Below are 14,416 nucleotides of genomic sequence, written 5' to 3'. Positions count from 1 at the left end.
GGAGTGAATGAAGCATGCGGTCAATCACGATGTTCTCGCTGATTTTACAATCAAGCGCCTCCAGTCTCTCGACATTCTCAATCATGCTGAGAATGTGTGGGCTAACCGGTTGGCCCTTCTGGAGTCTCGCATCAAAGAAGCGAGTGGTATGCTCATAGGTCACGATTCTTGGTGCTTTCGAGAATTCCTTGGTGAGCGTGGTGAAAATCTTGTTCGCACCTTGGGCTATGAAGCGTTTCTGCAAATTGGATTCCATTGCAAAAATGAGTACGTTTTTAATCGCACCCGCTTCCATGACGAAATCGTTATACTTGGCGATCTCGTTAGCTCCAGCCGTGGGACCTGGGTTTGACGGGATGGGCTCTGTCAGAAATTTGAGCTTCCCGTCAGCTGCGGCAGCATTCCGTAATGCCGCCTCCCAGTCCGCGAAGTTTGATCCATCATTCTTCAGTCGAGTTGACTGATTCATCTGATTCATGAAGATCCGAAGCCAGGACTCACGGTCCAATGTGGCACTTGGCATTGGGTCGTTCAAACGGCCAGCCATTATGTTATTTGCAGTTTAAGTGATCGTGATCTACACTGAAAAAGAAAGGAAAAACAAAACGAAATAAGCAACTCATCGAGGTGATTTAAGTCTATTTAAAATTCATTTTAATCATGTAGACTCATTGCACTTGCATAATTGATCTCCCTCAAGAATAATACAAGTGATCCCAAGACTCAATTTCCTTAAATTGATAAGCCAACTGTTTAGCTAGTTCTTCCGTAATAACTCTTGGTCGATAGATTTCCGTAAATCCTATCTATAGTCCACCATAATCACAGGATCGTACGAGTGACCATAGTGTTGAGATAAAATAAGTCAATCAGTTCCAACTTACCCGACGTAGAAGGGGTCATATTATGCCTACCGACGAAGAAGGGATTCATTGGAGTTTGACCTATAAAGACTATTCTCAATTTTTGGTTATACGAGGAAGATCCCATCAACTTAGTTTTAATTCATTTTAAGTGAACGAATAACTAGCATTACGTGAATGAATTAACTTAGGTGATGGCTTAAAATTGATCGTGTGACATAAGAATGTCAAAGAAAACTAACGCGTGACCTCTATATGAGTCAGTTTTCATGCAATTATTAGGTGGTTTGGTTTTAGGCGTAATATGATGCAATCTATCGTTACGATAAAATAAATAAAAGAATGTAAAACGTAAGTAAAAATTCCTAGTGTGGCCTATCCTAGTAAAAAGAACATAATACAACTTTGGAATCCACCGTTGGACCCGAGAAGCTTGTCTTGATGTTCCATCTTTTTCATGCAGCGGGAGTGAGCATCCGGTCTCCATCTTTGGTCTTCTCAAAATTACAATTAAAATTTACAAAATATAAACCTATTTACATTCTAAATAAAAACTGTAATAAAGAAAAACAAAATGGAGATGCGAGATCTCAAAATACAACCAAGACTGTGTTCCATCATTACGGTAACACGTTCTACTAAGGCCACACTAAGTTACAACCGTTTGTAAAAATTAAATACGTAATTTAAACATTCAAGGCATTCAAAATAACGATAAATAAAATGCATCAACTAAAATAAAATTTATCCGTGACATAATTCCGTAATTATGTTAAATTTATCCAAACCACCTTTAATAATTAAAATTATGTGACAAAACCGCTTTAATCAACTTAATTTTAATTCATTACAATCCGTTACTTTAAATCGCTTTAAAATAACTAAATGGTACGTGAGTGAACCGTTTCACTATCAAGCGAATGCATAAAATCCGTATTATGCACATGTTAAGGCCCAAAAAAAAAACTCAAATTTTTTTTTTTCTTCACGTCTGACCGTGAACAGTACCAAAAAATTTTTTTTTTTTTTTTAATTTGAAGCTGATTGCCGAGAGCTCAAAAGGCAAAAAAAAAAACCCAGCGGTACAAAAAAAACGAGAGCCTCAACAAACAAAAACAAGATCGATTTGTTAAAACCAATTGCAATTTAACCTAATCCGTATAGAATTGAAACTACAATTGATACAACTTTAACATATTACAATAATTATCGATTAAAATTACAATATGCAAAGAACAAAATGAAAACAAAACATCGTCTGATCAGACGGAAGCCAAATGGCACGATTTCCAAAGCATAAAAAAAAACAGGCCGTGACAAAAAAAAAAATTGCCGAGACAAAACAGCCACACGGTTTATAATTTTTATGCAAAAATTTATCGATTCAAATTCGTTTGATGAAAATCACATAGAAAAATTTACGTGGCCTCGCTCTGATACCACTTGTGTGGTAATATCCGTATAAAACCCTTAAATTATAGGACTATAACGTAAATTTAATATGCGATTTATTGTCATAAACGAAAAACAATAGAGAAAACGATAAAGCATAAGAATTAACCTCGGGTCCTTTGAGATGCGGCCTAAGAACAGAAATCAAAGTAGATTTCCTCCTAATCGTTGCACCCAAGACCGTCTGAGACTATGCCCCTTGTGCTAGAATGTATTCTCTAATTGCCTTGCAATATTGAGAGAATTTGTTGTGAGTTTTGCTAGATGTGAGATCTGAGTTTTACAGAGAAAAATGCTCCTCAAAACCCTAATTTTTGTTTCAAAATGAATTAGGTTACAAAAGGAGACAAGGCTCTCCTTTTGTTCTCTTGGTTCGGCCAAACCGAGTGCAAGGGGAGGAAATGGGCTTTCATTTTCTCCTTATTTTAACTCGTGGTTCGATGCTAAAATGTATATGACGCGGTTTTTATTATAAATCGTCATCGGTTATCGGTTATTAAAATATCAACTAATAACACGGATTAGTTGAAATATTAATACATGTCCGACAAAGACAATATTATATAATTAATTCAATATACATCAATTAAATATAATCGTTTATATTTAATTTACGAATTAACTGTATAATTCGCCTTAGCCAATTTTATTAAATCCGTATTAAATAAAATATCTCAACATCGCGTTTTGACTAATTATTAGTCAATAACTCCGACTAACTACTTAGTCATATTTGGCATCAACATGACTGTATTTTCATACCGTCACATCTCTCAAACGTATCCTATAGGTGTGACTTTTAGGGACCAGTTGATCACCGCCATCTGTATGACAATAACGTCAAACTTATCTAGCAAGCCAACCGTTATTGATAAACGTGGACCAACTGATAATAATACAAAAGTATGCCCTTTGATCCTTTTAGAGATTTAAATGTTATTGCACTAACTGTAGAGGACACCAGCCCCAACAGATCCAAGTGTGATTACACACCGGTTAAATGTAGACCCCAGCTTTCCTCCAGTCCAGCAGAAAAGGCGGAAATTTGCTCCTTAAAGGAACGAGGTGATAAACTAGGAGGCAGACAACCTCCTGGCAGCAGGTAAGATCAGGGGAGTTAACTACCCAGAATGGCTCTCGAATGTTGTGGTTGTACCCAAGAAGAACAACAAGTGGAGAGTATGTGTTGATTTCACAGATCTAAACAAAGCTTGCCCAAAAGACCCGTTCGCTCTGCCGCATATTGATTTCATGGTAGACGCAATAGCAGGGAATGAGCTACTTACCTTCCTTGACGCCTAGAGCGGGTACAACCAGATAAAAATGAACCCTAAGGATCAGGAGAAAACGGCCTTTAGATCTGACAGAGGCTTGTACTGCTACAATGTGATGCCCTTTGGCCTCAAGAATGCCGGTTCCACCTATCAGCGCCTGGTGAACAGAATGTTCAAGGAGGAGATATGGAGAACAATGGAAGTTTACATTGACGATATGGTAGTCAAATCCGAGAAGGCAGAACAACACATGTCCCACCTGGAAAATACCTTCTCGGTCCTCAGAAAATACCATATGAAGCTGAACCCCCTGAAATGCACTTTTCGAGTCTCCTCGGGGAAATTATTGGGGTACTTGGTGACGCAAAGAGGGATAGACGCCAGCACGGAGCAAATCAAAGCAGTACTCCAGTTAGAATCTCCTCAGAAGCCAAAGGACGTACAGAGGCTCATAGGACGTGTAGCAGCCCTAAACCGGTTCATATCAAGGTCCTCAGACAGGTGCCGATTGTTTTATGACATTCTGAGGAAGAGCCAGAAGTTTGAATGGACGCAGGAGCATGAAAAGGCGTTTGGGGAACTCAAGCAGTACCTAAGCACCCCTCCTCTTCTCTCCAAGCCAGAACAGGGAGAACCACTGTACTTGTATTTGTCAGTAACAGAGGCGGCTGTAAGCGTTGTACTGGTACGAGAGCACGAAGGTATGCAGAAACCAGTATACTATATAAGCAAGTCTCTGTTACCTGTAGAGACCAGGTACACATCTCTAGAAAAATTCGTTTTAGCACTTGTTACTGCTTCGTACAAATTGCGTCCCTATTTTGAGTCACATACAATTTCAGTCGTGACCAACTACCCCTGAGAACCTGATGCGATCCCGCTAAGTGTTCACAAATTAAGATGTGGTCGTTGGGTCACGGTCGAATCAAAACACAATTTATAGCTTCACAAACAACTTTATAATTAGTAAAGAGGCAAGTAAAGGTCGGATCCCAAGGGACGGGTATTGAAATGAGATTTCTATTGCAACTAGTGGTGTCTAAGGGGTGTCACAAATTGGATTAATGTAGAAGGTCACTAAACTAAAATAGCAATGAAAATAAACAAGTAAGATGAATTAAAGGGGTGTTAACAATTGATTAAAGGCACTAGGGTGTCATGGGATCATAGGGGAATCATGGGATATGATCATACAAACATGTTCTCAAATTATAAGCAAGCAATTATTATTGTGATGGATTGAGTTGGGTTATATCTTACAATACTAGGAAAGTTTGGGTCCCGGAGCCGAATCGATTAGATTGTACAACACCTACAAGTTGACTTAATCTTCCCTACTCAACAACATGCATGGTCTAATGAGACTCGAGTTGGGTTATGTCTTACAAGTCTCATTGAAAAGATAGGAGATGATAGTAAATGCAAGGATTCATAGGCTTAGCATTTCATCAAATATAACATGTGCATGAGTTGAGATCAAAACAAGCAAGCAAATAAAACATGAAAGCATATTAATTTAAGCATGAATCATTCCCCATGTTGGTTTCCCCTAATCACCCATTAACCCTAACTAAGAGACTACTCACTCATTATCATGTTGATCATGCTAGCAAGGTTGTCAATCATACCAACAATATGAAACATGATGAATAAATGAAAGTAATTAACAATAATTAAAAAGGGATTAAGAGATTATACCTACTAATGATTCCAATAATAAAGCAAAGATAAAAGAAGTACTTGAATGCTTGATTGAGAGGTTGTCAATCTCCCAACAATAACCCAAATAATCTTCAATTACCCAAAATAAAGGATGAACAAAAGAGAGATTAAAGAACTAAAACTTGGATTAAAACTTGATTAATACTTGGTTACAATATTAAAGAGAGATTTGATTGATATTAACTACACTAATTATTGGTAAGAAGAACATGCTCCTCTAATTAGACTAATGGGGTATTTATAGTGGAAATTAGGGAGGATGCATTAGGGTTAACTAAGGGCTAAACTAGTAATTACACTTTTTAGATTGAGCAAGGAGGAGCCGGTATTTTCCGAGAGAAGGGCTTCTTTCTTTGTAGCTTGGAGAAGACAATCCGTCTTTGTCTTTGGAATCCAAGGCGGAATAGGGTCGGGACGGGCGGATTCTGGCGTTGGAATCCGAGCGGATTCAGGGGAATCCGGACGGATTGTGGAGGTGGAATCCGAGCGGATTAAGGCAAAGCCGCTCGGATTGTGCTGCTGCGGGACGGACGGATTGGTGACAATCCGCTCGGATTGTCAGTCAGCAACAAATCTTCTTCTTTTCTTCCCTTTTCTTCACAAATTCCATGGGGATTTCCTTGGGGACTCAAGGATCCTTTCTCAACTTTGCTCTTCTACTATAATATGTACAAAGGCCTTCTAATCTTGTCTCTCCTTGATGCTTGGTCATTGAATTCGATCAATTTAGTCTCGTTTTGCCATGAAAATGCAATATTCTTACTCCTTTCCTACCAAGGGATCAAAATCTCAAAGAATATGCAAAACAAAGAACTAAAGATAAGAAATGACCCAAATAGGCACTAAAAAGCATGGGAACAAGGCTAATTCGGGGGCTAAATATGCGCCAATTATGGTCACATCAGAACCATAATGAGGAAACCCGAACTGTCAGGGAGAATGGTTAAGTGGCTTGTCCACCTAAGTGGGTACGACCTGAAATTTGAACCGCGAACAGCCATAAAGTCCCAAGCCCTAGCTGACTTTGTGTCAGACTTTAGTCCCACCCTTCAAGAACAAGCCGACAGTGAAATCTTGACCCTAAGTGAGGCTAAAGGGGAGCAAGTATGGGAATTACATGTTGATGGGGCATCCAACATGAAGGGAGCAGGGGTAAGGATGGTCCTGAAATCACCTCAGGGGGAACAAATAATATAGGCAGTACGGTGCGAGTTCAAAGCAACGAATAACGAGGCTGAATACGAGGCCCTAATCTTAGGACTCCAATTAGCCTTAGAAATGCAAATAAACCACATCAAGGTGTATAGCGACTCCCAACTTATTGTCAACCACATGAGTAACGTGTACACGGCCAGGGATCCTAAAATGGTAGCCTACCTGGAAGTGGCGAAGGAGCTCAAACTCCACTTTTCCTCCTTCCACATCCAGCAGATACCAAGGGACCAAAATGTTGAAGCAGATGCTCTCGCCACCCTGGGAGCAGCCTTCACTCCAGAGGCAGTGGGTTCTATACCATTCATACATGTCATGAAACCTGTCATACGCCAGAATGAACAACAGAACGCCAGAAAGGCTACAACCACCCAGTGGACATACGAAGCAGGGATACTGCGTACTGCCACACCCCAGGAAGAAACTGATGATTGGCGCAAGCCTTACATTAGTTGGCTACGTGATGAGGTATTACACACGACGAGTAAAGACGCCAGAGCTTCAAAATGAAATCTTCCAGATTCATACTCATTGATGGTATCCTATTTAGGAAGTCCTTGGCAGGACCCTATCTGAGGTGCTTGAGCATACAGGAGGCACAGGCAGTGATGTGTGATATCCACAGTGGTGATTGTGGAAATCACACAGGGGGTAGGAGCCTGTCCAACAAGACACTAAGGCAGGGTTACTTCTGGCCTACCATGAGGAAGGACGAAATAGATTACGTCAAGAAATATGAAGAATGCCAAAGGCACGCCCCTGTCAGCCACCAGCCAGCAGAACATATGCATCCGATCATCTCGCCTTGGCCTTTTATGAAATGGGGAATGGACATTGTGGGACCATTACCCCATGCTTCTGGAAACAGGACGTACATGCTGGCAATGACGGACTACTTCTCTAAATGGATAGAGGCAGAAGCTTTCCCTCAGATCCTGGAGAAACATGTGATATTCGTCATCAAGAGGAACATAGTCAGCAGATACGGCATCCCTTCAGAAACCATATGTGACAACGGGCCACAATTCATATCCAACAGAACGGAAAAACTACTGCGCCAGGTGGAACATCAAGTTGTTTAAGTCTACTCGTAGGAATCCACAGTCCAACGGTCAGGCAGAATCCAGCAACAAGATAGTCATGAACAACCTGAAAAGAAGGCTGGAGGAGATAGGAGCCAACTGGACAGATAAGCTCCCCTTCGTACTGTGGTCTGATAGAACCACCCCCAAAGTGGCAATAGCTCAAACACCATTCAATCTGGTATATGGGGTCGAGGCAGTTATTCTCTCTGAGGTGCAAGTACCGACATATCGGTATGTCAATGCCACTGAAGAGAGGAACCACGTAAAAATGGCCAGCAGCCTGGATACCATTGATGAGCCAAGGACCAGCGCCTAAATCAGGATAGCAGCCTACAAGTAGACAGCAGCCAGAAGTTACAACAAAAACGTAAGGCTGAGAACGTTGCAGGTAGGGGACCTGGTACTCATGAAGATATTCCCAAACACCAAGAATCAGAGTGCAGGTAAATTCGCCTACAACTGGGAAGGTCCCTACCGCATAGAAGGCATCGTGTATAATGGGGCATACAAGTTGGAGACTATGAATAGGGAAGCTGTCCCTAGATCCTGGAACATCATTCACCTTAAAAAGTATTATGTCTGAGGTTCCAGGTGCAGGACCCAGGAGTTCCACCTCCAACAGGTACATCCCAAGACCCTTGAATCCTAGCATTCAGTACTCCAGAAACCTTAGAACATGAACTAACTTGCTAAAAGTGTCTTTGATTAAGCGGCTACCGCTCAAAGGGGAACAACCCCAGAACCCACTTGCTGGAGCCACAGATCACTCTCTCATAAGGTACATACGCAAAGAACTAATCATTTTGTTTCGTACCGCTTGACTGTGCCACCTGCATTGGTCTAACAGTAACATCTCTTTTGACAGCAGGAACAACTAAGTCACCAGGCAAGGTCTTTCGTTCAGTACGCATGTGCTAAGTCTCCTAAATTCAGCAGGTATTACTAAGGAAATGACAACTTACAACGTATCTTTAGAATCCTTTGAGTAAAAACCTTTTTTCTTATTTTCCCTTGGTGTCAACTTCACAGGTGTCACAAGGAGGAAAATGTGGAAGCGGCATACTTAGTATTTCAAACGGCTAAAATGAAACTCTATTTCTTTTAAGTTGTTGTAAAAATTCTGGGGGAACACACTATGTGCTCCCTAAACTATTTTGGATTTATGAAATTGCTTCCATTTTTAAGTTTATCGTTGTTTTTGGAATGAATATGGATATAGTAAGTTGAATATTATGGCAATGTCCTAGTAGGCTAACTGATGAACAAGAACTAGGAGAATGTTCCTCCTGCAGGAAGTACCCAATGTGCGCGTGCTCGAAACAGAGGGATTCGAGCATCCTGATGGACAGAAAGCTCCCTGAACCACCATAGACACCTCAATAAGAACGAAGTCGGCACACAAACAGAAAGAATGAAAAATTGCTAGCAAAAAAACCGAAGGAACAAAACGAAATTTTCATAAACACCCCTCAGCAGGGAGAACTTGAAAAGAAAATATTTTCTGCCCTCCTACGAGGCAAAAACAAAAGAGTACTTAAAGGTGCCCAAAACCACCAGGCACCAAGAGTTAGATTACAATGGGCCACGACACAGGGTGCCCAACAAAACATCAAGATAAAAAATTAAAATTTAAATGCCTAAACTAGGCAGCAGCAGCAGAATCTAGGTCGTCATCGGCAGGAACATCCATAGGGATGTTAGGCTCCACAGTAGCCTCTCCTCCAGATGGACCTTCCCCTCCTTGGGCGATGAGGGCTTCCTCCCTGACCTCCTCAACTGACGCGACAGCTGGTTGTTCAGTCCTAGCACTGGTCTCTCCATCATCACCACCTAGCAAGTCGTTGATAAGGCTGAAGTCCGGCTTGACTGGATATGCAGCATTGAACAGTCGTTCCTCCTCAGCAAGGTTCCAGTTGGAGTGCTCATCCGCCTCAAACTCCTTGATTCATTTGATCTTTGTTTCCCATGCGGAAACCAATGTAGAGTCCAAGAGCAGGTGCTTCAGTAGCTTCACCTCCTTGTGAGCCTCTTTCATGCGCCCTTCTGCCACCTTCCTCTCAGCATCCAGCTGCTTTTGGGCAGCTGCCTTCTCCTCAGTCAGCTTCTTCTAGACAGCCCCCTTCTCCCTCCTAGCCAGCGCCAGATCTGCCTCCACCTTTCCCAGGTTGACGTTAAGATTGTTCACCTCCCTCATCAATCTGGCAACCTCCCTGCATAGAAACAGGTCATCCTGCAAAACCTGCAAGAGGAACAGTCAGCAGCACGAACAGAATGGACCAGTGAAACATAAAGGAAATTAAAGAAGGTACTTGCAGGGCGCGTCCAGGTGCCTCATCTAGTACAGCAGGAAGAGGGGTATTTCCCAGAGAATGGACAGCAACAGGGAGCAGGAACTATTCCATGTGAGGCCAGAGAGGCACCTCGCTGGAGCCATACCCCTTGGGAAGGCGGATTACGGTGGAAGTATTGGGCAGGGGTGGCCTAGGAGCCACCGCATCCAGAGGAGCAACCTCAATAGGGACAGGCGTGCTAACCAGCTCCTTTTCAGTAGGGAGTGATGGCCTCTTCCTAGGAGAAGGACCGGAGGAGGCAGAAGCAACATACTTCCTCTTTATATCCAGCAGGGAAAGAGAGGAAACAGAAGTATTCCCTAGTACAGGAACACAGTTAGAACATAAACACAAATGATCATATACCAAGAATGAAAACCCATAAAAAACAAAGCCTTACCAGACGACATCTGGAATTCGGCAGCTGGGGGTTCTTGCTGACTGGTGGAGGTACCAACTTCCTCTTCCTCTTCTTCCTCTTCCTCTTCCTCTTCTTCCTTCTCTTCTTCTCTCTCTTCTTCCTCCTCTTGCTCTTCTTCACTAATGTCAAGAGGCACGGAGGCAGATGCACCAACAGGGGAAGAAAGTACACCAGGGTAAGAACGAGTTGCAATAGGGAGAGCAAATAAACGGCTAACCACGCTATGATCTCTTGAGGGAACTGGCTGCTTCAAACCTGCAACAGTACACCAGTAAGAACATTAAGGTAAAAGAAAAACAACAGACGCCCGGAAACTAAAATTACCTTTAGAGACCCCCCCACTTATCAAATAAGTACTCGGGGTTAGGGGTAAGAGAGTCAATCTTAACAAAAATGATTTTTTTATTCCAGACTTCATCCCTCACTTTGGGAGGAAGGATAACGCTAGGGTTGTTGCGGTCGCAGGACCTCTAGGTGATAAGCCCGACAACAAAGGGCCTGAAAGTATAGAGCAGGGCGAGGTCACCCAGACTAATCCCCAGATCATGATCTTCAGCAAGGATGCAGATCGAGACCAGAACACGCAATGCATGAGGCGCAAGCTGGCAGATAGCCAACCTATAGTGGCGCAAGATCCTTTGCACCAAAGGAGGGAAAGGAAGAGACAAACCCTGGGTAAAAGGGTACTCATACAGGCATACCCAACCGGGATTATGGGCATCCGGCGCCTCCTCAAGCTTGGCCTGGAGAGACTTCAGAGCATTCTGAGCAGAACCCAACTTTGATGTCTCCACCACCAACCGTGCTTTCCCTACCTCATTATCTTTCTTCAAAGACTCATTCTCCGTTTTGGCCACCTCTAAATCTGTTTTCAGGGATACAACATCCTTCTTCAGGCATTGCACCTCCTAGTCTAAAGTATCCTTGACACCATTTGCAGACTCCAGCTGACAGCCACCCCTCAACATGTCATTCACATTCTACAAAAAGACCACTAATCAGGCAAAGCAAAACAAAAAACACACAACCAAAACAAACTTAAGGAAAACAGAATCATTACCTCCTACAGCATGGTGACCAGGTTAGCAGCATAATCCCTGGACCGGTACATAGCAGCCAGAGCACGAGCAGACAACTCCTCAGCCTGATACTTATAGAAGGGATCATCAACCAGGAAAGAATGGGCATGGATCTGTTCCTTGGCAAATTAGACCTCTTCAAGCCTAGCCTTAACCCCCCTAACCTCATCAACTCCCTCTGAAGTCTCATCAGGCTTCTCCTCTTTTAAGCCCGACCAGGCTCATCAACCACAACCTTTAGGGGAGACACCAATTGAGTTTGATAGGCAGGCGCCTGGACCTGCAATGTGTTGTCACTCCATGTAGCCTCACTACTCCGTGATTTCTCCCCTGTAATCTGGGAAACGCCTACCTTCACCAAAGATAACCCAAAGCTAGCAATCCTGCAGAAGCCGTGGTAGCTACACGACGAGACCCGATATCAGTAATACTACCATATGTTCAAACAAAATACACCACAAAGCAAAACCAACAAACTTACTGCCTGATGAAGAAGCCCCTGAAGCTTTGGCACCCTTAACAGCTTTATAGGTGCTCAACTTAGCCTTCTTGAAACGGGGCATAGGTGCTTGCCCGAGATAGGCGGGCCACGTCCTCTCCTCATCAGGCAAGGTCATAAAAGCAGCAATCCGATCAGCTGATCCCTCGGCATCAGGATTATTAGCCCAATCAACCACTACAAGGACAAATCAAGTAAGCCTATTTTCAAAAAATTAATAAGTCATTCCTAACCAAAATTGAATGCAGGGAAAGGAAATTACCTCCCTCAACGGCAGGATAGCTGAGATAATCTAAGTCAGGGGCAATAGAATCAGCCCTGATGAACATGTAGGTCTATGTCCATCCTTTGTTATCACCTGAGTCAAAATTGGAATGAGCCATCTTTGACTTGGCTCGAAGATTGAAACGCCCAGTAGAATTGATCTTCAGATGATAGACGTTTTTAAAATCTTCAAAAGTAATCACCAACTTATGCTTGGCACACAGTTGTTCAACAGAATGAACAATTTTCCAAACCATTGGCATAAGTTGGAAAGGAGGAACCCTGACGGCCCTGAGAACTTCGGCCATAAAAGGAGAAAGTGGAAGCTGACAGCCCCCTTTGAACACCCACTCAAAAATACAAAACCAGCCAGGACTACGCCAATTAGCCCTGACTGGACCACTTTCAGGAATCCAAACTTCAGCCTCAGCAGGGAGAAGACCCCTGCCCTTCAAATAATGCTCAAAAGCATGCTTCAATTGATTAGCCTCAGGAAAGGAGGCAGACAAATCCTTCACAGGGGTATAAGTAACTCCCCTGTGCGTCATGGACAGAATTTCTGGAAGGGCAGGAACCTCCATAACCTCATCTTCTAGAATGATTTTTGGAACATCAACAACCACATGAACCTTTTCAACCTCAGCAGCGGCCTTGGATGTTGTTGTCTTTCTTCTTCCTCCGGCCATTTTTTAGGTTTAAATTGAAGATTGATTTTTTTAGAGAAGGCAAATTTGCAAAGAGAATTACAGAGAAAGAAAGAAGAATTTGGAAAATGGAAATATGAGAGCAAAGTAAATGAAACAAAGTATTTATAGCCGCAAAAACAAACGGACAACACAAGTGGACAAACCTAATCATGACTCTCCTAGGGTTTGATGAACCTACCTCATTTATGGAAACTAGCCGTTATAGAAGTTGAAGTAAACACAAACTCTTTCGGTAATATTATCTTATACACCTTTTTGCCTGGCCCAAATTTTTATATCCTTATTCCTGGCAAGATCCATTGGAATAAGAAGATAAGGGGCAATTGTTAGGCCCAAAATTATCCTGTCTTGTCAGACATGAGTCAGACAATACCTAAAGCCAAGCCTGAACGAAAGTCATCTCATACAAAGTAATCAGAACGCCTGATCAGGCACCAACTAGGAGGGTGAGATAAGACAGGCATCTACTAGGCCTGATATGAAGGGATATCACCTTAGCCACAAAGTCAGCATGATCAGGGCAAGGCAGGAAATGATTGAAGCAAGGTCAAGACTAAGAAAAACAGTTCCTATAATCAAGGAAGACCCATTCAACATTCAACACGAAAGCATAGAAGATTTGACCAAGCAAGGCTAACGACTGGAATGTTACAAAATGCAAGCAACTACCTCCGGGTAAATAAGGCACGAGTCCTATTTACCAGGAAACCCTAAGATCAACCTGAAGGAGCCGTTGCAAAGTTATTATAAATAGAAGAGAAGAAGAAAAGAAGATCATCACTTGTTTACACATTCACTTACTCTCAAACTTGTATTCAACTAAATATCTTAGCATTACTACTAAGCAACCGTACTATACATTTCGTCTGACATACACATTCCCTGTCAGGGTATCAAAACTCATAGTAACAATCCCTCTTGGCTTGATGCCCGTAGTTTTTTCCCTTATTCCCAGGGTTTTTCCACGTATAAATCTATGTGTCATACTTTTGCACTTACTCCTTTATTTGTTCTATTTTACTAGTCAGACTATTTGTTTTTGAGTTAGATCACCCTGCAAATCCTTCCCTAGCTGGACATTATCTCTGTGAGAATTCCTGCTAAAACAGACATGTATCGCTCTAAATTCATTTAATAAAGTATGTTTCGTTATTGTCTATTTGATATACATTGCCTCGAGTAACCGAGATGGTAGCATTCCCATGCTTTAGTTTGTCTTGGTAAGGCACTTGGAGTATGGGGGTGTTACAAAGTGGTATCAGAGCGACGATTTTGGAACCTGTAACTAATGAACCAAATTAATCTAGGGAGTCAAGTAAAATGAACCCGGGTAGGAGTTATTAGGAGCTAATGCAAAGGCTTGGGAGACGTCCTAAAGTCGCGATCTCACACTATAACTTTGAACCGGTCATTATGGGGTGTGTCTTGGGGTCGCTATGTGTTTATTTTTGTATGTTGTATATCTATATTGGAAATTTTGTTGTGTGGATTGGTGGATATATGAATGT

General features: G+C 42.3%; 1 protein-coding gene across 1 annotated transcript; it reads left to right on the top strand.

Annotated features, from left to right (window-relative positions):
• Positions 1-6,676: 6,676 nt before the first annotated feature.
• On the top strand, positions 6,677-7,139 carry LOC141614393 (uncharacterized). The gene is made up of 2 exons (XM_074433138.1): positions 6,677-6,991; positions 7,074-7,139. The coding sequence occupies exons 1-2, from the start codon at positions 6,677-6,679 to the stop codon at positions 7,137-7,139; spliced, it is 381 nt and encodes a 126-aa protein (XP_074289239.1).
• The last annotated feature ends 7,277 nt before the right edge of the window (positions 7,140-14,416 follow it).

The sequence above is a fragment of the Silene latifolia genome, chromosome 11 (assembly GCF_048544455.1).
Source record: "Silene latifolia isolate original U9 population chromosome 11, ASM4854445v1, whole genome shotgun sequence".
NCBI classification, from domain to species: Eukaryota; Viridiplantae; Streptophyta; class Magnoliopsida; order Caryophyllales; family Caryophyllaceae; genus Silene; species Silene latifolia.
This window is presented reverse-complemented; position numbering and strand designations above follow the sequence as displayed.

Excerpts from the sequence above, each read along its gene's own strand:
- LOC141614393 (XM_074433138.1), top strand. The coding sequence starts at position 6,677 with ATGGTAGCCTACCTGGAAGTGGCGAAGGAGCTCAAACTCCACTTTTCC. Across the intron at positions 6,992-7,073 it reads TTAGTTGGCTACGTGATGAG|GAAGTCCTTGGCAGGACCCT; the intron begins GTATTACACACG and ends TATCCTATTTAG.